Source organism: Protopterus annectens, chromosome 7.part0 (genome assembly GCF_019279795.1).
Source record: "Protopterus annectens isolate FY-2018-M chromosome 7.part0, PAN1.0, whole genome shotgun sequence".
In the NCBI taxonomy this organism is placed as follows: domain Eukaryota; kingdom Metazoa; phylum Chordata; order Ceratodontiformes; family Protopteridae; genus Protopterus; species Protopterus annectens.
This window is the reverse complement of record NC_056739.1, coordinates 451,234,553-451,260,989: the sequence shown is the minus strand read 5'-3', so window position 1 is coordinate 451,260,989 and position 26,437 is coordinate 451,234,553. Positions and strand designations below refer to the sequence as shown.

The following is a 26,437-nucleotide window of genomic DNA, read 5'->3' as shown; positions in this document are numbered from 1 at the left end:
TTATTGCCAGCAGGAAAGCAGTCTTCCAGGATAAGTATTGTAATTCTGCTGTTGCTGCTGGTTCGAAAGCGGGAAGAGTCAGTTTTTCTAGCACAAAGTTCAAGTCCCATGCGTGCAATGGAGGTTTCCTGGGAGGTTTTACATTTTTGATTCCTCTCAGAAACTGTCTGAGCAGAGGATGCGAGAAGACAGGAGGATCCAAGCTGTACTCTGCTGAAATAGCTGATGCATGTATCTTGATGGAGGAATAGGACAGGCCTGTATGGAAGAGCTCCGCCAAGTACTCCAGGATGTTGGCTATGTTCACCAGTGTCACATCTTGCCCCTTTGCAGTACTCCAGATGAGATATCTTTTCCATTTTGCTGCATAATTCTTTCTTGTTGAAGGTCTACGAGCCTCCAGGATTATGTCTTTAACCCTTTGGGATAAATTTGGGTTAATTGCTGTTATGTAATGTTCCAGGCAGTTAGCTGCAGAGTTTTTAAGTTTGGATGCAGAATGTTGTAGTTGTTCTGTGTCAGCAGTAATGGGATCAGGGGCAGTGTCCATATTTGTCCCCGGGACATGCTCCTCAGAAGTGGATACCAATGTTGTCTTGGCCAGTCTGGGGCTATCAGAATGATCCTCGGACGTTCCTCTTTGATCTTGAGAAGCACCTTGTGCATCAAAGGTAGTGGTGGGAATGCGTACGCTGTCAGGCTTTTCCAACTGAAGGATAGGGAGTCCACCTTCCAAGCAAGTGGGTGGTAAGTCCTTGTGCAGAATTTCTTCAACTGGTGATTGAAAGGGGATGCAAACAAGTCTATTTGTGGTAATCCCCATTCTCTTGTGATGGTTTTGAAGATGTCCGGATGCAGCATCCATTCGTGGGCATCTGTTGTAGTTCTGCTTAATATGTCTGCTAGAATGTTTTCCTTCCCTGGTACATAAATTGCCTGTAACTGAATGTTGTAGCTCAGAGCCACATCCCATAGGTCCAGTGCCAACCGCATAGAGGGTATGAGTGTGTGCCTCCCTGTTTGTTGATGTACCACATAACTGTGGTGTTGTCTGTCCTTATCATCAACTGGCCTTCCTGGAGAAAAGGTCTGAATGCCTGGATTGCCAATTTTACTGCCATCATTTCTTTTAGATTTATGTGCAGATGCAGCTGGTCTTGAGTCCATAGGCCTTGAAAGCACTTGCCCATCATGTGTGCCCCCCAACCGAGGTCTGAGGCATCTGTCGTGATGGTTTGTCTTGGTTGACTTTTGCAGAAGGGCAGTCCTGTGTTGGATTGACAGGCCTGAGCCCACCATAAGAACTCTTGCTTCAGGCATGGGATCATTGGAATTTTGGTTTCTAGGCTGTGCTTGTGCTGAGACCACAAATTCTTTAGGTACCACTGTAGCTTTCTCATATGCAGCCTGGCATGAGGTACCAGTATTATGCAGGATGCCATGAAGCCTAGAGCTTGTAGCACTTTTCTTGCAGTTAGATGGCTCTGCTTTGTTAATGCCAAGAAGTAGAGAGGAAGTTGCTCTTTCTTTTCTGCAGTTAGAAATGCCATTTGTTTTGATGTGTCCAGTTCTGCACCCAGAAAGGTTATTCTTTGGGATGGAATCAGCCTTGACTTTTTTGTATTGACTGTATATCCCAGGGCTTGCAGCAGGTAGATGACTCTTTGTAAATCTTCTGTGAGTTTGTTCTTGTTGTCCGCTTGTATCAGGCAGTCGTCCAGGTAGGGATAGATTTGAATTCCCTGAAGTCTGCAATGAGCGATTACTGATGCCAGGCATTTCGTGAACACTCTGGGCGCAGTAGATAAGCCAAAGGGCAATGCTGAGAATTGATAATGCTCTGATCCTGCAAGAAATCTGAGGTATCTTCTGCAAATTGGTCTTATGGGGACGTGCAGGTATGCCTCCTTGAGATCTAGAGTTACCAGCCAAGACTCCTTGCCCAGCATGGGAAGAAGCTGCTGTAGGGTCAGCATTTTGAATTTTGGGACAATGAGGAATGTGTTTAAAGCGGACAGGTCTAGAATAGGTCTCCATTTGTTTTCTTTTCTTGGTACCAGGAAGAGCCTGGAGTAAAATCCCTTCCCTTGCTCCATAAATGGTACCTTTTCCACAGCTCTCATTCTTAATAATTGAGATATTTGTTTTAGAGCTTCTGCTCTTTGAGAAGGTGGTAGGTTTGGCATTCCTCTCTTTCCTGGTAGTGTATGGAAATGGAACCTGTAACCTTTGTCTATAGTCTGCAAAATCCATTTTTCTCTTGTAATGCAGTGCCAGTTTCTTGAAAATAATGTTAGCTTTCCGCCTAAGGGTGCTTCTAGTTGTTCCCTGGTAGGCGGTGCCACCGCCAAGTCACTGTGATTGAGTTGTTGAGTGGTGGTGGCTGTATCCGTGCCTCGTTGGTTGTTGCCCTGCCACTGGCGCCCCTGTAGGCACCTCTGGATTGGTTTCTGCCTCTAGAGCCTATTCCTGCCTCTTTGTGCCTTAGAGGAGTCCGGAAAGGACCAATTCTTGGAGGGCCAGTTCCTGCTAAACCTTGGAGGTTGAACTTGTAAGAAATCTTTCACTGTTTGCACAGATCTTGCTTTCTCTTCCATCTTTTTTAGTACCTGCTGTGCGGGGGCACCAAATAAATTGACCTTGTCCATAGGTGCATCCAAAAGCTTAGATTTGACATGGTCTGGTAATGCCTGTTCTTTCAACCATGCATGCCTCCTGATAACTGTGCCAGTCATGGCTGATCTAAAGGAAGCCTCCAGTGCATCATAGCCACATTTTAAAGAATGGTTACTAACCTGCTGTATGTTATGTAACATTTCTTGAACATACTTTTTATCTATAGATTCTTCTGAGGACAGTTTTTTAGTCAACTGGTCAAGCATAAACTCTTGATATTGAATCATATGAAATTGGCAGTTCAAAGCTCTAGCTGACAAAGTAGCAGAGGTGTAAACGTTTTTACCCCATCTCTAAGGACCTGGAATCCCTTTCAGAGGGGAGGGGTTTTTTAGAAGAAGTAGCTGCTACAGCTTTAGGGCCCTGGGAGATAGTCTCTGGATCTGCAAAAGGAGCCTTATATAAGTGGTGATGAGTGTCCGGGACCCTGTAGTACCTATCGGGCTTAGCAGGAGCCGGAGGTAAAGTATCAGGAGCAATGCAAACATCATTAAATGCATCATCAACAACAGATAGGACTGGAGGTATAGCTAAAGGCCGATGCTGTGGCAAGTGTAGAAAGGTCCTAAGCCTTTTCCTAGAGTCTGAGAAATCTTGGCCCTGCCACTGAAATTGTTCCCTCATAGCATGCAAGGTTTCCCCAAAGGAAAATTCCTCAGGAGGAGAGGCTGAAGGGATGGACTCCTCAGCATCAGAGTCTTCGTAAGGAGAATAAGAAGCCTCAGGAGGGTCTGTATGATCTGAGTCATCAGAGGAATCATCTGTGGCTACTGGCTCAGGGGCTCTGCTCTAGGCCTTTTTTCTGGAGGAGGGAGAGAGGCCCTGTCTGGATGAGGCTGGACTCCACGAATTAAAGAGATGAGATCCTCTGCCAAAGAAAGCATATGGGAGCTGGTGCTGGGCCTGTGAGAGGGGGGCTTGGCAGGCACAGGTTTTGATGCTTTGGCTGCCTTAGCCCTGGCAAAGGCCTTAATAGACATAGCTGGAGGAGGCCTAGCAGCTCCACGCAGGGGTAGAAATATCTAGGGAATGGTGTCTGATAAATCCTGTGAAATCGCAACAGAAGGTTGGATTTCAGAAGCCGCTTCTACCATGATAGAAGAGGTCTCGTAGAAGGCAAGTTATCGGCTGAAGAAAGAACCGCTTGCTCGGTTTCGCCGAAACCGAGACACTCGTGGTTTGCTTAACTGCGGTTTCGCCGAAACCGCGGACCGCGAGTGTCGGTCCTTTCTTTGCGTTTTGGTTATTTGCGTAGTCGGAGGATCCGACGGCATAATGTAGGCAAAATCGAGCCGAAAATCTGTTCAGCAAAGTTCGAGCGACGCCTAAGCGTCCGTCGGTTAAAGAAGCACAGGCTAGACAAGCTGCTACGCCGTGGTCTGGGCCTAAACAATGTATGCAATAGGAGTGGAAATCTTTATGAGGTATTTGTTTCCCACAAGATAAACAATTATTAACTTTCTCTGACATCGGCTGAGGCAAGAAAGAGTCCCCAACGGGGTACTTAGCTTTATAGAAGTCTTCGAAGTAGTATTCGGTAGTAGTAATCTCTGGATCTGACCGACCGGCACTTGCGAACAGCTTCTGCTTCGGGCGCCACGCGGCAAGAAAGACTGAGGAAAATGGCGTCGGCTGATGCCTTTATACCCGAATAACTGCCGCAATGACGTCGGGTGAAGTGCGACACCAGCCGAAGCCAGACCCAGACTTTGGAATCCGGCCGACCGAAGGGCTGCAGATGCATCCTTGAAGGACATATATATATATATATATATATATATATATATATACACATACATAAAATGTGTGTGTGTGTGTGTGTGTGTGTGTGTGTATAGGTTCATAGGTGTGCACTAGGCTAATGGACCTGGAGCCTATATAAGCCTAGCCCAAGAAGATTCCCTGGCATCATGCTGCCCAAAGTTAGTTCTCAGGGCCCCTGTCAAGCAAGACCACTGAAGTGATCCCCAGTGTGAACTTCCTATTGCCCATCCACTCATCAATATTTCTCTTAAAGAGGGCCAGTGAAGTGCTCTGCTTGATGTGAATGGGAAGTTTGTTCCAGAGTATGGGAAGTCTCTGGGTTAGGAATCTGTCCCTCCAGCATGTTCTGCTTATTGTGGTAATGAGGTTTAGATCCGTGGAGCATGTGGCATGGAGGAATTGCGATTTTTTTAGGTGTAGCGTATCTAGCAGCTCTGGATCAGACATGGCTTTGTAAGTCGAGCAGAGATCGCCTCTAAGTAGGCAATAAGAGACAGAGTATAGCTGGAGTTTTTTTGAGTCTGTCCATATACGGCATGTGTCTAAGGCCTAAGATCCTCTTATTGAGGTATTTTTGTGACTTTTCCAGTTGTTGTAGGTGTCTAGTGAGGCACATACCAAATGGGGCGTCATATTCTATAACAAGTTTAATGAGGGATGAATAGCGAGGGATTATGAACTCTTTCTTCCTGGACGAGAAACCTTCTGTAATGAGATGTGCCACGTAGGACGACTTTCCAACAACAGTGGCAATGTGGTTACCAAAGGAGAGGTTGCTGTCAACCTGTGTCCCCAGGTCTCTTATCACACCTTCGGTGTTTAGTGGACTTCTGCCTATGTGGAAAGTTCATGGGCACCGAATTTTTTCCAGTGGGAATGACAATGCACTTTTTGGCACTGTGCTTAAGGCAATGGTTCTGGCACCAGTCACTGGTGTCAGTGTGGCCTTTTTGTACAATGTCTACAGCAGTTGGAGAATCAATAATGGCTCCCAGTTTGCAATCATCTGTGAACTTGGTCAGCCAGAGTCCCTTTGTGCAGGCTTGAAGTTCTGAGAAGTAGATGCCAAACAGGAGAGGACCTAGGACAGATCCCTGTGGGACACCACTTGTAACTGGTCGGTAGTCAGATTTGGAGTCCGCTACTTTCACAGTGTGGATTCTATCAGTGAGCCAGTTGGCAACCCATATGCCTAGTTTAGTGAGTCTATCTATGACTCCTGAGTGAGGGATGGTATCGAAGGCCTTGGCAAGATCTAGGTAGGCTGTGTGAACTACCTTGCCCACACGCACAGCTCTAGTGACAGACTCGAAGAAGTCTATCAGGTTGAGCAGGCATGATCTACTTTTCACAAACCCAAACTGCGTGGGGTCCAGAGTTTGGAGATTCTCTATGTCCTTATTTATACGGTTCATGATGATATGCTCCATAGCCTCACATATCAAACTCGTCAGACTGATGGGGGGGTAGTTCCCAGGATCTGCAGTCGCTCCCCCTTTGTGGAGTGAGATGACCATAGCAATGCGCCATTCGGTAGGAACAAAGCCATGTGTCCATGGATGACATATGGCAGCCGCAACTTGGGCTACCCAGCATACCTTGGTTACTCATTACAAATTGGATCTGGCCACCAGGGGAAGAGCATCTTTTGGTTCAGTAGTGCTGAGGAACATCCTTCCATGAGCTACCCAGGGTCTAAGGTAGCTGGGGACTCTGTCCCACAGGTTCAGGATAGAATGAAAATTGACAACATCAGATAAAGAAGTTATGTACTTGCCATAATGTTCCATCTGTGTTGTCCATTTGTTTTCATTATTCCTCAACTACCTACTGTCCGAACCCCCTGCTTTTTTCTGGTTTTCTGTCAATGTGCAGTCCTGCAGATGTTACGCCCACTCTTTATTTTCGTATGTAAGATACAGATGCAAGTATCCATTGTAGTAATGTGGTTCATATCTTTGTGAATTAATCTAAGTGAAACTCGTATGATGAAAAAGTTTCATGTCTCAATCACAACATAGTACCCCCGTTGTGCAGGTGAGTAACATAATATTCTTTTATACTGTTGTGTTTTTCAGCTCTGCATTCACCTGTAAGGCATCACACCCCTCAGTGAAGATGGCATCTGCTCATAAGTCAACCAACATTTACTTGGGTAAGGATACAGATTCTGACGGTAGTACCAGGGGGTTCGAAATGGAATTGGACCTTGAATCACAACATAAAGCAAACCAGAGTGAAGATGAAGATTATGACACAGATGATGATATTCCACAGGCACATCTCTGTGAGAAGGCCACTAACGCTGATAAAGAAGATGCCCCTGTCCTAGCCATTCCTGGCAGACCCCTACTCTGTGCCACCCCAGACCTGACCAGTGTGGATGAAACTGACCACAACAGTGAGGATGACGTTCCATTTGCCCTACTAAGGAATGATGGCACACAATAGTGCTCATCAACTTCAATCTGATTTTAACACAGAGGATGAATTGCCTCTATTTGTGTTAAGGAAAGGACATAGCCTAACTGACGGACCTTTGGAGTCCTCCACAGTCCAGGCCAGGTCAAGTGCCGACAAGGAAGCGGATATGTGTCCTATGTACATGAGTTCAGGAGTAGTCCACAGCAAGTTGATTGGGATGGAGCAAGTCCACTGGATCTGAGTCTAAGTTGCACCTTGGCAAGCAAGGATATGACCGGGCCGCAGCAGAAGTTCATGCAAACCAGTGGGTACTGAAACCGCTCAAAGTGCACCATCTATTAACCAGACCTGAGTTTCCGTTCAAAAGTATGCAAGGCTACCCAAAAAGGTATGGCGAGCATGCCCACCAGGTAACATCACGTGGGAGAAACGCCTAACACCAGTTCACACTGATGATTTTGTGTGTCCGGTCGGCCCAGTCACCAGCCTGAACTCAGACAGCACAGAGATGGACTTCCTCAATTTGATGTTCCCAGAGGAACTGTACTCGCTTATTGCTGATGAAAGTAACTGCTATGCTGCATAGTGGCAGGCTGCAGCAGGCAAGGTTGATAAGTGGTGGAGTCCTGGTCTTTTCCCAATAAGTGAGCACGACTCGAGAGAGGTTTGAAAAAATTCAGTAGTATTTCCACTGCAATGACGAACACCTCAGACTGCCACAGGGCTCCGTGGGTCATGACAAGCTACATTATGTACTGCCAATCCTGGATGCCGTACTTAAGTAGGACACAGTGTAATGTGCATTGTGAGATGGCAGTAGATGAAGCCATGGTTGGTGTCCATGGACAGTTGACATTCAGACAGTTTATGCCTGGCAAGCCGGAGAGGTATGGCATTAAGGTTTGGGTGCTGGCTGACTCACACAATGGGTATGTGTGTGAATTCCAGGTATACACTGAAATGGCAGAGCAGACCACAGAGGTTGGACTGGCACACCCGAGTTGTGGTTGACCTACCTCGGGGACTGATTGGAAAGAAGCATCACGTTTACTTTGACAACTTCTTCACTTCTGTCCCTCTGGCATAGCAACTGCTGCAAGATGGTCTGTACTGTTGTGGAACCATGCGCATTAATAGGTCAGGATGGCCTGTAATATTCAATAGACAGACCATTGGTAAAGTACCTCAGGGGTACTACAATCAGTTGCAGAGTGGCCCACTGCTTGCTACTGAATGGAAGGATAGCAACCCAGTATTTCTGCTGTCAACTAATAGGAACCCAAACATGTCAGTCTCCAGCACACACAGGAGACAGCACGACGGAACAAAAGCTTCAGTGCCATGTCCACCAGTAAACATGTACAACACATACATGAAAGGGGTGGACCGAGCCGATCAGCTCAGGACACAGTATCCAACTGCATGAAAGGCATGAAAATGGTACCTGTACTTGTTCTGGTTCCTATGGGATGTGGCCATAGTGAATGCTTACATCTTATTCCGTGATAGTAACAACCACAGGCAGCTGTCACTTTCCGGACGTGTTATTCCGGCAACACAGTTACAGTTTATAAGAAACCTAGGCATGAACCTCCTGGCCAGCTACAAGAAAAGAAAAAGATGCATTGAGATTACTGTTCCAGAGCCCATGAGCTGATATGAACAAGGTTCACACTTCCCAGTGAAATGGCAGAAGTCAAGATGCAAACACTATGCCAGCAAGGGTAAATGTGCTGAACCGTCATGGGGATGCCCAACCTGCAAGATCAACCTGTGTGTTGAATGCTTTGGCGAGTACCATGGCAATAAGGGTCTAGCAGATTGCTGACAGCAGTAAAATGTACCATACCACCATGGATCTTATGATCGACCTGGATGGCAGCTGGGGACTTGGAGACTCTTCAGCTCAGTCCCACAGTGCTGCTTTCCTAGGTAAGCATGGCCTCAGGGGTGCCACTGTGATGCAATGTTTCCCTCCTGGAAAGGATACATGCAAAAAGAGAAAGCCTGAGTCAGTCTTAGTCTTTTCACATGTTGTCTTGGTTTAGCTCTCCACGCAGTCTCCCTTCCCTTCTGGTGTAGAAAACGTATGCAGGTCAGGGCAACATACTTTACATTAGCTCCCTCCTTTGAGTCCTTATGGCCATTGCTGAAAGGACACATGTAAATGGAAAAGGCAGAGGTAAGGCAGAGTGCAGGCACTGCATGCAATCGGGAGTTATTGCTGCTACCAGCAGTCTGAATGGGCAGCCAGCACAGGTATGGGGCACTTCAGACGCCCACCAGCTGAAGCCCTATGCCTGTCCTCGGCATATTAGTGGAGTGGTGGTCCCTATCCTGCTTTTTCTCTTTACATGTGTCCGTTCTGTGCCCCCTTGTCAGTCACTGTGTGTAATTTGGTGTTTTCAGGGCTGGTAGGTATGCATCTCTGCAGCATCACTCCTTGTGTGTCATTTGGTGTTGTCAAGGGTGATAGGTATGTACCTCTGCATCTTCATCACCAGTTATGTACCTTATCAAAAGCAAAAAGAAGAAAGCATCCACGGAAACTCCTCAACACAACACAAAAGGGTTTACTGTACTTTAGAGCTTTCATCTGCACAATGTCTGGACTTCAGACAAAGGAAGGGGACTAGTAGTCATGAGTAGCAACGACTACATCAACAGAATGTTTTCCATTCTTTTCTCCCCTGACTATGAAGAGATTTCCATCAATGAGATGAACGTGGCATATCACAGAATAGATCTAGCACTTGAAGATTTATTTCTGAATGACCAGATTTCTTTGGGTGAGCTTGAACATATGAAAGTGCAGAACATATGAAAGTGCAGTATCCCAGGACACCCACGATCTTTGCACTTCAAAAGATTCAAAAATGTTTAAATAAACCCCCTTTGAGACCCACTGTAGATGCCAAAGGGTCAAAAACCTTTTCATTGCCAAATTTATTGATCAGGAAACCAAGTTCATATTTAAAGATTATTCCCCTTTGCTTAAAGATTCATGAGATTTTCTGGTCAATGTCACCAATAGTTTATATCGAGATGATATGTTATTTGTTTGTATTGATGTCAAAAAGTTATATACCACTATTCCACATCAGGCGGAACAATTTCATTACTTTTCAAGAGCACTTATTTAAACAAACCAATAGTGTAGTTATGGGCGCAGCATGCGCACCTGTCTTTGCCAATGTTGTGATGGGGTTTTGGGAAACCAATTTCTTATTTATATCTGAATTCAAAGATAGTTGGTGTCTGTATAAACATTTTACTGATGACATCATTATTTTTGGTACGATTCTAGAGAAAGCCTTGATCAGTTTCTTCAGTTTATTAATACTTCAACGGGATTTTTGCAATTCACCATGACAGCGGATTTTGAATGTGTCAATTTCCTTGATGAGACTATTGTATAAAAAAAAAAGAGAAGTCAGGAGATTTTAATCAAATTTATATAGATGCCCACCCACTCCAAATTCCTATTTGCGTTTTCAAAGGTTGGCATCCCATCCATCAAAAAAAGTCCATCATTAAGGGCCAATGTGTCAGACTGGAGAGGATGGTTAGTCAGGAAGCACAGTTTTTAAGTGAGTGTACTAAATTATGGGATATGTTTTTAAAAAGAGGATATCCACATGATTTTCTTTTTGAAATGTTCACAGAAGTTAAAAAGAAAAGGCTGGATGGTTTTTATAATCCCCTGTTGGGGTCCACAGAGAATCAAGCTGTGACCAATTTTGGGAACAAAAAAGCGGGCTACAACAAAACTTTTGTTTTGCCTTATAATTTACATTTCAGAGTGATCAAACAAACTATCGATAAATACTGGGCCATTTTCAGTTACGACCCAGGGTTTCCAGTAAAGTTGGAGACTGTCCCATTGTAGTATATCAAAAACATGTGTGCTTCAAGATGATGGATGAAAGGAATGTTTTTAGTCCCAACTTGGGCAAAATGAGCAAGTGTGGCCGTTGTACTCAATGCAAAATGATTTTAGAAGGCATAGAAGTGTTTATACATGGGTATGGCTGTATTAAATTGAAGATGAAGTTTAATTGTGACAGCAAAGGGGTGGTATATGATGCAATTTGGCAAGATTGTACTTGTTTTTATATCAGTAAAACCATTAGGCATTTTAGGTACAGAATTTATCAACATGGTTATGACATCAACAAAAAAGATAAGCGTAATGCTCTTTTTAAACACCTCAAAAATTATCCAGCACATTCTTTTAAATTCACAGTCATGGGATGGGTTAGAAAATTATGCCAGAGGTGGACCCAGAGATACTCTTTTAAAATTTTTGGAATTGAAGTGGCAGCTCAGATGTAATGCTGGGCATAAACCAGGACTAAATGATGTTATTTCAATTTCTAGTCATTTAAAATTGAAATCCATGCCAGCATTTAAAAAAAAAAATTTTAAATATCTACGTTCATTGGTTTAGTGATATTCTCATTTTTTTGTTATGCATGGTCATTATTTCTTGTGTGTGCCTGCACTGGTGTCACTTTAACTCTCTTGTAGTAGTTAACTGGGGGCGGGTCTGGTATGTATTTTAAGTTATGTGATGTGTTTTATTTATTTTGATGAAGTCCAGACATTGTGCGGGCAAAACCACTAAAAGTACAATAAAACCTTTTGTGTTGCGTTGAGGAGTTTCCGTGGATGCTTTTATTTTTTTGCTAAGTCATCAGCTGTTTGTTTATTGATTACCTTATCAAAAGAATAATGCCACTGTGGATAGGAGTGAAGATTTGGATGAGCTAACCAGGTAATGCTATTGATATACATATATGTGTAGTCTTCTAATACATCTCTCAACGATCAGAAGTAGGGATGGGAGGGTGGCTTAATGCCTAAGGTGTTTGCCTTACAAACACAAGGTGCAGGATTTGCGTCTCACAAGGGATGATTGGCTAGGCTTAAAATGGCTTGCAAGAGCAGTTAGCTTAGTACTAAACTATGAACTAAGTAACTCTGTTTGCATTTCTTTCCTGTGCAGGTGCGCCCACCTTGTGACAGTGACATGGCTTCATGAGCAGGAAAATGACACGTGAGAGTGTGGGTGTGTGGCCATTCTTACATTCACTGGGCTGCCAGTCATGCCTCCAGAAGTGAAAATCAGTACAACTTGAGCTTCCCCACATCTAGTGTGAAGGTATACTGGATTGCAAGAAGAGGTATGCATTAGAGTGGACTCCTGCAGTTGTTGGAAGAGAAGTGTTCAATTTACTCTGAGCCTGACATTCTTGTGCTGCACATTGGAGGGAATGATGTCATCACTCACTCACTCATTCACTCGGAAAGCTACAGTTTCAAATCAGAAAAATTTTTGAACACCTGCAGTCGTGGTGCCCACGTTGTCATTTTGTGTGGTCTGACATAATTCCTCACCAGATATGGAAAACAGCAAACAGTCAATGGGCAGCTCACAAGGCCTGACGTTTACAGAATGTGTTCATGCATGGCTTGATGCACAGGGTCAGTGGATCAACAATCTGCCATGACAGCCTCACCGCAGAAGATGTTCACCTTTTCAGAAGCGATGGCATTCACCTAACTGAGGATGTCATTGTGTTGGTCTTGACTGACATCCACAATGGCGTAATGACAGCTATGCACGATATATTGGTAACATGCAGCTAGTGAGAACGAATGGACAACAGCCATGACCAAGTAGGACCAGTATGGTAAGAAACTCTATTGATATATTTTATGAACACCATTGCCACTACTGATGACACAGGAGAAGAACTGCTAGGGAACTTGTACACATGCTGAGTAACACTTCATTTTCAGACTGTCAAAGAACTATCTGTATGCTGTGTGCAGGTGCAGATAACCATTTGATTATGAATTGTGTTATGTAAATTATGTTTTGCTTAGTTTGGCAAATAATTGTGGTAGGGAGATGGTGAACATGCTGAGTAAGAACAACTGTTTGAGGAGAGTACCACGTACAAGAGAATATGTCAATAACCATCCTGCACACATATAACAGTTTAGTTACAATTATGGTTATGAGAGTTATGATTTATTTTCCTATTGTGCTAAATAACTTTGACACGGAACATGTCTTCAGGGTAAGTAATACCTCATTTTGAAGGCAGTATTATTAGTTACAGGATGGAAAAAGAATTGTGTCTGTATGCTGGACAAATGTACAAATATCACATTATGTTTAGAACTTTGGTTATGAGAATTATGATACCGTTTCATATTTGGTGAATACTTTTGTCAAGAACATGTCAGCATGCTAAGTAGTAGCTCATTTTAAAGACAGTATTAGTACTTGCAAGATATAAAAAGAACTGTATCTGTATGCCGTACACATGTCCAGATATCACACTGTGTTTGGGAACCATGGTTACGACAATTGTGATATTTTTCATATTTTCTAAATAATTTTATCAGGGAACATGTCATCAGGATAAGTAATACCTCATTTTGAAGGCAGTATTAGTATTTACAGGATGGAAAAAGAACTGTGTCTGTGTGAAGGACAAATGTACAGATATACTTTATTTAGGACTTTGGTTGTGGAAATTCTGATTTTTTTTTCATATTTTGGTAAATACGTTTGCTAGGGAGCATGTAATTGTGCCAAGTGATACCTCTTTCTGAAGACAGTGTTAGTCCTTACAACATGATAAAAGAACTGTGCCTGTATGCTGTATGCATGCACAGATATCACACTTTATTTAGGACTTAGGTTATGAAAATTAGAAGTTATGTACTCACCATAACGTTCCATCTGAGTAGGTGTATTCATTTGTCTGCAACCTGTGGGTTATGGATCCGATATCGGATCCGAACCAGCATGGTTTACCAGCTATGGATCCAAGCTCTCAGCTCCTCCCCTCACCCATAATGCCCTGCTCTACCCTCATGACCTCAGATCGAGTTTGCCAACAGCAAGAACACCCTGAAAAGGGTAACACATAATATGCAGGAAACTGAAAGGCCAGGGGGATAGGAGGGCGGGATGGTTGCAGACAAATGAATACACCTACTCAGATGGAACGTTATGGTGAGTACATAACTTCTAAATCTGAAGTAGGAGATTCATTTGTCTGCAACCTGTGGGACAGAGTCCCCAGCTACCTGAATCTTGGGCGGCCATCATGGAAGGATATTCCGAGCACCGCGGAGCCAAATGATGCTCTACCCCTAGATGCAAGATCCAACTTATAGTGGGAAATAAAAGTATGAGATGAAGCCCACGTGGCTGCTGCACAAATATCATCTAGAGGAATCCTAGCCTTAAAGGCTGCCGAGGTAGATACTGACCGGGTTGAATGGGCATGTACACCCTCCGGTGCGGGCCTTCCTGAAGCTTGATAAGCCAATAAGATGCACTGTGAAATCCAGCGAGACAGAGAAACTTTAGAAATTTGCTTGCCCAAATTAAATTTAGCAAAGGAAATAAACAACTGGTCGGATTGCCTATGACCAGCCGTTCTGTTTAGATAAAATCTAAGTTGCCTGTGAACATCTAAGGAGTGAAGCTTGTATTCACCTTTGTTTTCATATTTAGGAAAGAAAACAGGGAGGTTAATGGATTGATTAATGTTTGCCTCAGAAGCTACTTTAGGAAGAAAGGACGGGTTGGTCCTGAGGTAAACACGGTCCGGATGAAATACCAAGTAAGGAGGTTTAGCTGATAATGCTTGGAGCTCTGAAACTCTCTTGGCCGATGTAATGGCTACTAAAAAGGCTGTCTTGAAAGACAAGAATTTGAGATCCACCGTAGCTGCTGGTTCGAAGGGGGGGGGGGGCAGTCAAGGCCTGGAGAACTAAGGAGAGGTCCCAAGGAGGAACCGCTTGTTTTACAGGGGGCCTGAGAAGGAAAGTACCTTTAAGGAAAATTTTACACAACTTGGCTGACATGAGTGGATTAGAGTCATGACCAATGTGATAATGAGAAATTGCCGCCAGTTGTACTTTGACTGTGGAACTGCTGGCACCATCGTTAAAAAGAGTGGTTAGAAAGTCAAGCACTAAAGGGAGAGGAACCGTGAAGGGATTCAGGCCTTGCCGCTCCACCCACAAAGAAAACCGTTTCCACTTGCTGCGGTAGACTTTCCTAGTGGACGGTTTATGAGCTGCCACCAGGATTGCCTTAACAGGTGACGAAATAGCGGCAGTCCTGATCAAGAGTGGAACTGGAGCAGCCAAGCGGTCAGCTTCAGGTTGTCCAGGTTCGGAGGAGATATGCAGGATGGGTGGGATATCAGATCCGGAATGGGATCTAGAATCCAAGGAGGATTCACAGAGTGAGACCTTAGAAAGGGGAACCAGATCTGTCGAGGCCAAACGGAGCAATGAGAATCATTCTGCAACCCACCCGAGAGGCTTTCTGAAGAACTTGGAGCATCAGAGGCAAGGGTGGATAAGCGTACAGAAGACCGGGTGGCCAAGCATGCACCAGAGCGTCTCTTGGAGAACCTCCTGGAGGGGTATCAGAGCGAAAAACTGTCGCACTTGGTGTTTGAGGGAGAGGCAAAAGATCACATGAAGGAGCTCCCCACCGTGCGAATATGCATTCCGCTACTTGAAAATTGAGAGACCACTCGTAAGGGGTCAGAATGGTGCGACTGAGCTTGTCCACCAGGATGTTGGACCGACCCGGAATGTGCGTTGCTATTAGAAAGCGGTTGGGGAGATTGCCCATTCCCAAACTCTCATGGCTTCTCGACAAAGGGGGTAAGACCTTGTTCCCTCTTGCTTGTTGATGTACCAGACAACAGACATGTTGTCCGATTGAATCGCAATTGTTCCCAAGGGAAGAAAGTCCTGAAGTGCTAGCAACGCTAAGAGCACTGCTCTCATCTCTAGAACATTGATATGCAGTAAGGTCTCTGAATCGTTCCACGTGCCTTGGACGGTCCGCCCATAAAATGCCCCCCACCCGAGGCGGGAGGCGTCTGTGGTCACCGTGGCGAGAGGGGGAGAAGCACAAAATGGGCGGCCTCCGTGGAGATCTGGGGAGTGAAGCCACCACAGGAGGGACCGCTTGCAAGCCTTGCTGATCGCAATGGGATGATGCATAGGGAGAGCAAGGTATGACCATTGTACTAAGAGTCCACTGGAGGATGCGCATATTGAGCCTGGCAAGAGGAAGAAGTGCTATAGCAGATGCCATGGACCCTAGAGCCCTCAGGACCAACTCCGCCGGAACAGAACTTGAGTGGAGAATGGCCCGCACCTGGAGCTGCAGATTTTGAACTCTGTCCGCAGTGAGGAAGGCTCTTAAACTCCTTGTGTCTAACCTGGCCCCTATAAAATCTAAGAGCTGTGTGGGCGCCAGGTTGGATTTCTTTGTATTTACTGTAATGCCCAGAAAGGGAGCAAGATGGAGAAAGGAGTCTCGCGCCAATAATAGTAGATGCCTTGTTGGGGCGGTAAGAAGCCAGTCGTCCAGGTAGGGGAAGACCTGCACCCCCTGAAGCCTCAGGTGGGCCGCTACCACTGCTAATACTTTGGTGAACACCCTGGGGGCTGTGGTGAGACCAAAGGGAAGGACCCGGAACTGGCAGTGACTGGCTCCCAGCAGGAAGCGGAGGAACCTCCTGGAGCGCCTGTCCATCAGGATGTGGTAGTACGCATCTTTGAGGTCTATAGAACACATCCAGTGATTTTCTCCCAGAAGGGGGAGAATAGATTGCAGAGTGACCATTCGGAATTTTTCCTTGGGGACTGCCAGGTTCAAGAGAGAAAGGTCTAGAATTGGTCTTAGTTCCCCCGTCTTTTTGGCACTAAAAGAACCTGGAGTAGAACCCTCATCCGATCTGGTCTCCCGGGGAGGGGCTGGATCGCTCTTTTCTTTAGCAGATGGCCAATTTCTGCCAAAGCGGCCTCCCGCTGACCGGGTGGAACGCCTGGGAGGGACTTCAACTTTGGTAAGTGATGAAAAGGGATGCGGTATCCTCTGGATATGATTTGGAGAACCCAGCGGTCTGATGTTATGGACTCCCATGCCGCTAGGTGCCCGAACGTCCCCGACTGCCTCCAGAGTGGAGCAGCCGGGCAACCCTCAGGGTTGCGCGGGCCGTTCAGAGAAGGGTTCTCTGGACCCGAAGTTCCTGGGAGCCCCTCTGCCTCTAGGGCGGCGTCCTCCCTGTCCTCCTCTGCCACGAAAGGACTGGTTGTCCGGAGCAGGCTGGGATTGCTGCGACTTCCGGAACCACATCTTCTTCTGACCCTTTTGGTTCCTAGAGTAGGGCATCTGGGGTGCAGAGAAGCGGATTCCGACGGCAGACAGCGTCTTCCCGTCCTTCTCGCTCTGGGTCAAAGTGTCGCGAACGGTTTTGCCAAAGAGGGAAGAACCATCAAAGGGGGCGTTCGCAAATGACGCTTTGAAGGGCTCAGAAAAATCGCAGTGACGGAGCCAGGCCTGACGTCTAGTGACTAGGCCTGCCCCTGCGGCTCTAGCGGCGCCTTCCGTAGCATGGGAGAGTAGCCGCATAGAGGTATTAGTAACTGATCTAAGAGTGGCCATGCGGGTGGAGTGCAGCATTTTGTCCTCCGCCGACATGGACTCTGGGGGAGATGCAGCGTATTCTTTAATGAGATCTCGCTGCATCCTAATGACGCAGTGCCAGGTAGTTCAGCGCCCTTACCGAGAAGATCGCTGAACTAAACATCCGCTTCCCCAAGCCGTCCGTCATCCGACACTCCTTGCTCGGGGATGGACTGAGGACTCTCCTGAGCAAGTTCCCTCTTGGTGGCCGCCGTCAACATGGCATCTACCGAGGCCCCTTACTTCAATGGGCATGGTCGGACGGTGGGCTGAGGATCCTATCGGGCCTCTTAGGGATTGGCTCCACGGTGTCCGGTTCCTTCCACGCCCTGGGGGTAACGAGGTCCACCAGGGGTCGGCAGGAGGGGACACCCAAGAGGTAGACGGGCCCGCTTCAAATGCTCTCCAAGAACACGGACTCGTCCGAGGAAGACTTGGGGCAGACCACCCCCCTCTTATACCGAGCAATTCCATAATGTCACCAAATGAGACATCCTCGGGGGGTGACCGTGGGGAGCCTTCCCCTTCCTCCAAGTCCGTGTCTTCTGTGAGAGACTCGGGGGAGTCAATGTGCCTCCTTTTGCACGTATGCTTGCGAGGAATATCCTCTGGGGGGCTGTCAGAGGACTCCTCGCAAGCAGCAACCTGTTCCAGGGGAGCAGCTTGGGGCACAGAAGCGGGCTGTCCCAAGGGCCGGATGGTGGAAGCCTGACCCAGTGCAGAGGGAGCGCGGGACAGAGCCGAAACAAGTGCCGGGGGTCCGGAGACCCTCAACAGGGCCCTCTCCACTACATCAAACGCCGAAGGGGAGCCGACCTCGACCAAAGGATCCGACAATCGGCTCCCCCTCGGATCCGAAGAGTGGATCGGAGCCGGCGCCGAAGCACTCGGATCCGAAGGGACAGTGCGCTCCGACACAGACGGCGCCGAAGGAGCACTGATCCCCCCGGATCCGAGGCTCGGATCCAGGCTCCGAGAGGTCGGATCCGATGCACTCGAGGGCAGGGTCGGATCCGAAGTACAAAGAACTATCGGCGCCGACCCACCCCCGGCTCCGAAGCTGCTCGGCTCCAACTGCTCCGAACCCGGGTAGCGGGTCGGAGAAGGAGCAATCGGTTTGAAAAAGGGTGTTGAGCTCCCCCCCAGAGGGGGGGGGAGGCAAGAGCACTCCCATCTGCATCTGGGCCTGGATGAACCTTCTCATCATCCGGTCCAGATCAGCATCCGAAAGGCTATACGTAGATCTCGACGAGGCTACACTGGAGACCGGAGCCGAGGAGGAGGAGACCAAGCCGACAATGGAGCCGGGGGAGAAGCCCGCTTGGCTGGGGCGAAACAGAGGTCTCGGCCCGCCGCTTATGGTGCTTCTCCTCCAGTCCTTTTCTAGCATCTCTCTCCTCCAACCAGAAACGGGAGGTTGAGTCCCAGGAGGAGGAGGGGAGCGAGAAGGAATAACCGTGGTACGGTTACTCCCGAAGGAGCGGAGGTCGGAGCCGAGTCCGGCGGTAAAAGGCCCGCCAAAACAAGCTTGGACCTCCGCTCCTTCAATGCCCTGGGGTTGAACCCTGCACAAATGGAACATCCAGATGTGAGGTGTTCAACCCCAGGCATCTAACACCGAGTGTGGCCATCAGCTGGGGAAAGCTTATGGCCACACTCGGAGCATTTAGAAAAAATAGACTTGGGTTGCTCAGATATCCCAATCTACAACAGTAGTTACTATAAGTAAAGAAGTAACTAAAGAAACACAAAATCACTCGCAGGCCCAACACACACACACTACGCTAACAGCGAGGGGAGGGATATAACTTTTAGTTTAAACACTAAAAAAAGTAAATATACCAAAGGGGAAACCTACACTTTCACACAAATAACCAAAAAAATCTTTAAATTTTACAATTTAAATACTTGAAACTAGCACTTAGCTGGAGAGCTGGAAAACAATCTGGTCACCATGCGCGGCAAACGAGATCTGGGGTCATGAGGGTAGAGCAGGGCATTATGGGTGAGGGGAGGAGTTGAGAGCTTGGATCCATAGCTGGTAAACCATGCCGGTTCGGATCCGATATCGGATCCATAACCCACAGGTTGCAGACAAATGAATCTCCTACTTCAGATTTATGAATTTATTTCATATTTTGGTAAATAACTTTGCAAGGGAGCACATCAATGTGTTAAGTAATACCTCATTTTGAAGACAGTATTAATAATCTGAAGACAGTATTAATAGTTACAATATGGTAAAAGAACTGTATCTGTATGCTGTACACATGTACAGATATCAAAGTTTGTTTAGGACTTACCTTATGGAAATTATGATTTTTTTTACATATTTTGGTGAATAATTCTGCAAGGGAGCACGTCAATATCCCAAGTAATACCTCATATCTTGAAGACAGTATTACTCCTTATAACACAGTAAAAGAACTGTGTCTGTATGCTGTACACATCCACAGATATCACAGTTTGTTTAGTCTTGTAGGATTATGAAAATTATACATTTGCAATATTTCTCATTATTATGCCCATATCTTTGCAAGGCAGCACAGTGACGGCACAAATGAGGCATCGTTTTGAAGCGGACATTGAGCCACACAACCTGTACACTGATATGTAGTCTCTGTTACAGGGATGAGATATTATGCTTTATCAATTATGAGAAATATAATATTAATCATATTTCTGTGAATATCTCCGTAATGGAGCATCACAGAGTAATGGTTAAGGTAGCATTTTAAAGCTAACATTCATACAAACAAACTAATTACAACTTGTATGGGTCTACATGGTACATTCACCAAGATATTGTGATTTGTCGTACCAAAAAGGTAAAAAATATGCACAATATCAACATTCCTTGGCAAATATCTAATAATGACTTACATACACACTATCAACATTTACACTGTTGGAAAGGTCAGTGTCTGCTGAACAACTTTCGCATTTACATTTTTACTCTAGCTCTTATGGTTAAAGAGTTATGAACATTTGTTTTCTGTATGATACTACAAATGGGGTCTATATCACATTAAACTAACAAAAGTTTGAGCGTTGAAATATTGAACCCTAAATACCAAAACCCAACAAAACCGAAAACAGAGAATAGAGATTTTTTTCCCCAGGGAACTGTGCCCCCCACACACCCTCTACTTAAATATACCAACTCAGAGATTGCACCACAGTGGAGGAAACAGCAAAGCCCCAAAAACGGCCCACCGATTTTTTTTTCCCTCTCGGGAAAAAAAGTCTATGTGCTGTGGCTTCGCTATTTTTCAACTTTTGGACTTTAGGGTTCGATATTACAACATTCAAACTTGTTTTAGTTCGACGTTGTAATACAGACCCTTACAAATGGATTATCTGAAAATAAGCTCAGGCTAAACTGTTGTTCCTATGGTGGAAGTAAAGCAGGCAGTATTTTCTGAGCTGCCCCAGAGTGAATGAGTTCATTCTTAGACAGACAATCAAGATTTTACCATAAAAGGTGTGTGTTTTGTAGAGCTTGCCCTTATATAAAATGTACCCAGACATTTATCAATGGGAAGATGCATCAAATGCAAGGTAATTATAACTGTAATACAAAAAGAGTAGTGTATGCAGCTCTAGGTGAGTCTTGCACTGTTTTTATGTGGGCAAGATGTAAAAGGCTTTAAAAGATAAGATAAGGGGCATGTGTATGCCATTTCTAAAGCACAAGAAACAAATGCTTTGGCTAGGTACGCTAAATTGCATCCTACACATTGTTTTAAATTAGTTGTTTTAGAGAAGTTGATTGAAAACCCAAGGGGTGGGTCCTTTGGGATTGCATTTGGACAAAAAGGAACTGCTGTGACAATTGAAGTGTAATGCAAGTGTGAGTCCAGGCTTAAATGAGTTGATACCTGTTCAGCCAGTTTTAAAGCTTTTCAGAGATGAGTGTTATTACATATAGAATATATATATATATATATATATATATATGTGTGTGTGTGTGTGTGTGTGTGTAAAAAAAACCTCAAAAAACTCCCAACTATTCTCTGTCTCATATCGCCTACTTAGAGGCGATATCTGCATGACTTGCAAAGCCATGTCTGACCCACCGCTGTTAGAAATGCTACATCTAAAGAAATCCCAATCCCTTCGCACCATGCGCTCCAGAGACCTCAACCCCATTACCACAATCAACACAACATGCTGGAGGGACAGGTTCATAACCCAGAGATTGCCCATGCTATGGAATAGACTTCCCATACATGTCAAGCACAGCACCTCACGGGCCCTCTCCAAGAGAAATCCTGATGAGTAGATGGGAAATAGAAAATTCACCCCAGGGATCACTCTAGTGGCTTTACTCGACAGAGGTACTGGGAACTAATGTCGGGTGGCATGATGCCAGGGTAATCCTATGGGCTAGGCTTATAAAGGCTCCAGGGCCATTAGCCTAGTACATGCCTATGAACCTATATATTTGTTAATTATTTTAATGGTTGTTTAGTCATTTTTTTCATCTTTTTTAAGTATGTTTTAAATGATTCTTTAGTATTATGTGATATATTTTACAATGCTTATAATTGTGTGTAGGCTATTTAAATGTGATACATTGGAAGTCACATGATGATATGATGTTTTAAATATGGTGGACTATTCAAGTGAATCTCATCTGATGAAGTTTATTACAGACGAAAGTGCTAATCATGGTCGTTTTACTGAATAAAGTTGGACTAGATGCTGTTTCTGGGTCCTGCCGCTTTTTACTGTGGATCTAGCAGCAAAGCCTGCCAGTCAAAAACTACACCATAGTAAGATGGAAACAAACAGAAGTTGCATTAAGGGGCAAAACACATTCAATGTAGTCCAATGCAAAGCAGTACAAAGCAGCAAACCATACTTCATACAATTAAGCAAACAGGAATGAAAGGAAACCTAATCATTATAAAATTCAGTAAAATTGTGAGATAGAAAAAGTAAGCCTATGAAATGAAAAAGCAAACTATATGAGCCTGAGGATCAAAACTAGCCAGCTGCTGCCATGTAGTTCTTGTCCAACAGATACATCAGAAGCCAGAGAAATTACAGACCATGGAGCATGTAAGAAAGCATTTACCAGACAGAAGACAGCTGGAGGAAAGAGATGCCACTGGTAGAGGATTTTTTTGAAGTTTGTTACATTATTGTAGCATACAGCAAATGAAATAAAACACACTTTTCTTACACTCAGCCTCTCCAATGAGCAGCCATAATTCTGCTTCTGAAGAACACCATTCCTCCTAATGGCTGTGCCTACAACCAACCACGTGACCTTGGAGCGGAGATCAACAGCAGAAGCAGGCAGGCCTGTAACTGTGCAGGTGATATCACCAGGAAGAAGAGTGGTAAGTCCAATGCACAGAGACCCTGACCATTGGTCATTAACCTCATCAATTTTTACCTAAACAGCAAAAAGAAAAGAAAATTGAAAAAGAGCTCTTTGCTAATCTTACGACTTAGATTCAACAGTTGACTTAAAAGTAGAAGAACAAAGACAAATAGAATTGGCACTATTGGATGTTCAGTGTAAAACAAATAAGAATACAAAACATAAATAAGAAACACAACTTTCCAAATTTAATGTATAAAGTTCTCGGTTTTAAGAACCAAGTTTACAATTTATTTCATTCATTTTTTTTCTGTGTTACGGTGGTTTCTCTTCGGTAGCAGTACCATTTTTGTTGCCAATTTGTAGTTCGTCTCAAATTAATTTAAATACAAGCATTAACAATTTGTTTAAAACAATCTAACTTTTTAACATTAATCTTTTACATTTCATGTCATTTAAACACTCTTCAAACAAGAGTGGAAAAATCCCAGTCTAAAATTACTTACATTGTGCACTGAAAATGGGCTTAAATTTAATGCTAAAAATGCATCACTGCCACATTTGGCAGCCACACCATCACCCCAGCATTGAACACCGGAAACATCAGTTGATAATTCCCTCTCCATTGACCACCATGTGTCAACCGTTGTCAGGAAATCCTTCTACTTGGTCCAGCTTATCACCAAGTGAATACCATCCTGATCAAAAGCTATTATTATTCCTCCGCAAGCAGCACTGATCTGACAGTTGTAAAATACAATGCTATGTCTGATGTGATATACATCCCAACAGTGGCAACCAGTTGGAAAGACCACAGATATTTCTAACAGCTTAAAAATCCCTAAGCTACCAAAAAAGACTAAAAGCACTGTCCTTATTTTCTGTATCTTATTAGGTTCCTCAGAGGAGACATATGCCTTATCTTCTCAGCAAAAAAGGACATAGCAGCCCAGGATCTCTTATGCAGTCATAAATCAATCAGTCCCAGGGGATGAGAGATATAAACCTGCTCTAGCAGACCAATAAAACAAAATGGAGTGACAAATACATTACTTAGCATCTACTTCACCTCTGAGATAGAATCCCCCTGCAGATAAAACAATATGATGCACTATCTTCCTTCAAAAGACCTGTACAATTGAATGTGTACTCATAAATCCACCCTAGGCATATTGGCATGGCCCTCCTACACAAGGGAGGTCTAAGGTGGGAACTGGCAAGGCATAATGCTTGCAAGACTCAGTAGCCTTAAACATCCTATGATTTCGATAACTTGACAGATCACGTTACCCTTACTGAATTTTTATGTAACGTTCAATTAGGATGGATTTCAGGTGTTACAACTTTAATGCAGTATGCTAGCCCCCCCAGAGGTGTAAACATTAGCTCTGCATGATGGTCACTGTTGATGTGATACCCTGACACCATGAGCAAAAATGAGAAAAACTAGTTGTGGAAAGATGGATGGGGTCTTGTTATGACGATACATCCTTTTTACTTTCTTCCAGTTCTTCTTCAGGCATTTTGATTTTGCAACAATTTTGGTATTTGAAAATAAAATGATGGTTTGGCATCTCAATTCACTCTTCACAGTGACTCCTGTAGGTGAATCCTTGTTTTGTTTCTAAGTATCACCTTGGCTGAAGTCTCATCCACTTTTTCATCAATCTTGCTACCAGAGTCAGTCTACCATTACAATCTGAGCTGGAGAGGAACTGTTCTCCGCTGCTTCTACAAAGGGTGATGTACATTCATGTCAGGCTTATCTAGAAGCACAGGATTATATTGTATCTGTTAGGTGACTCAGACCTTAGGTTTATAATAGAGAACTGAAACAGCAAAAGTTGACCTTTAGTTGGTGGCTGCACTGCACCTTCACATCCTTCTTATATGGGACATTAGAACAAAACTGTGAAGGGCTTCCATCAAATTAAAAGAAGAATAAAGGCAAGTGGTCCAAGTACTCAAGGGAACACACACACAAACTGTAGTTTCCTCCTCACCTATCCAGCCAAGCTGTTGCAGGATGCTCCAAGTGCTCCAGTTAGTTTACCAATTTATTTAATGATTCAGTGTTGCATTGTAATAAACTGGTTGGCTTTGGGTAAATTCAACATATGAATTAATGAGCAGTTGATAGCGTTTAGAAAGGAATTCTGTATTATGAGGTGATCCTCGCTTGTTTGACTAATTACTGCTGTGATCAGCCAAAAAGGGACATGGACTAGACTAGAGTAGGTGTGACATCTGACTTGGTAATGGAACAGGTTTCATGACCTAATCACTATCTCTGCTTTACATTAGCATGCCCCCCCCCACATGTCACCATCTATCTTCAGCTGGTGGAGTACAGGAATTTAATTAAGGTTACTAGTGAAGGTCTGATTTCCTGTTGTCCACCAGCTCCTACTACATATCTATGCAAAGAGTTTTGATCAGTGAGATCACAGTCTGTAATGCAGTTATGACTACTGTTCCTGAATGATTTGCCCAAAACTGTGGACTCCTGCCCTTTGTGAAATCATGCAAACTACGGTTCCTTCCTGATATCTGTTCCCAGACTTGGGACAGCTAAATATCACTAAAGGAAGACTCACCTTCTAAATGATAAAACTTATACTGGATGAGTTTCATGCAAGGCAACTCTCTGAAAGCTTCCACAAAAAAGATAATGTTTATGACTGGGGGATCCCTGCTACATCAAACTAACCAAACAAGCTTTTTTGGGTATTGGACAGGCTGTGCTGTTCACTCTTGTCTTGCCACTTAGAAAGCCTATAAACCCTTTGACACAGAAACAACTTCTCATTTCTTGGAGACATGAATGTCTCTGTTTACTTTTATATTGCTGAAAGCACATCCAACAAGCGTGCACATAGGCGAACAGTTTATGCGAATTTTGTCCAGCTGAATTCTCTAAACTTCGAAGAAACATCACACATTGACATTTCCGACCGCTCCAGAGCTGAAACGAGTGTTACCATGGGTCAAAAAGGGGGCGAGATTTTGTTATTCGTAACATTGGCGTTCGTGGTTTTGAGAAGTCCCACTCTGCAGTTCACGGAAGCTGTTTCGGGGATATGGCTGCCGGCAATATAAAGGTAAACTGAATGTCTCCATTAGACAAGAAATAATTTCTATATCATCTTAAGAATGTGCCATGGTACTTGTGGAAAAATTTACCAAATTAAGGTATGTGTATATTGTTTTTTTTTAACAAATACAGCAAACAATGCCATAAATGAAACTGTTTTCAAACATACATATGTACACACAAATAAGTGTAGAGATAGTGTTTTTAAACTGTTGCTTCCTCTGTCTGACAAGCAAATTTTCCTCAAAAGGATTTAAAATCATTCTAGCAACCACACAGCGCACATAGGAGTGTTAACCTACAAGGAAGTGAAAGTGCCATGGAAGCCAGACCAAATGGAAAACAGGATTTTGGTGAAGGATTCAATGCTAGCTAAACAGCTCCCAAATGCTGATTTTTACATAACCCTCCTCGAGATAGTCAGCAAGTAATGCTGCCCTTGTTATCAATGATTATCATTTTTTCACACTCTTTTGTGTGGTACTCAACTCTGAACAAGACTGTGGAGTACTGGAAGAACTTTGAATGAACTCCAGCATGAAGAATGACAGACCGCATGCTTTCCAAAGACAACATGAACTCTCATTTGTACAGGTTTCCACATTCTTTCCTTATG

General features: G+C 44.4%; 1 protein-coding gene across 1 annotated transcript in view; it reads right to left on the bottom strand.

Moving 5' to 3' along the window:
- Positions 1-26,437, bottom strand: part of NEURL4 (neuralized E3 ubiquitin protein ligase 4) — a 1,403,612-nt gene that overhangs the window by 686,594 nt on the left and 690,581 nt on the right. Inside the window, exon 18 of the mRNA XM_044076219.1 lies at positions 22,584-22,799. Coding sequence (XP_043932154.1) covers positions 22,584-22,799 — 216 coding nt within the window. The remainder of the gene's footprint in view (positions 1-22,583; positions 22,800-26,437) is intronic.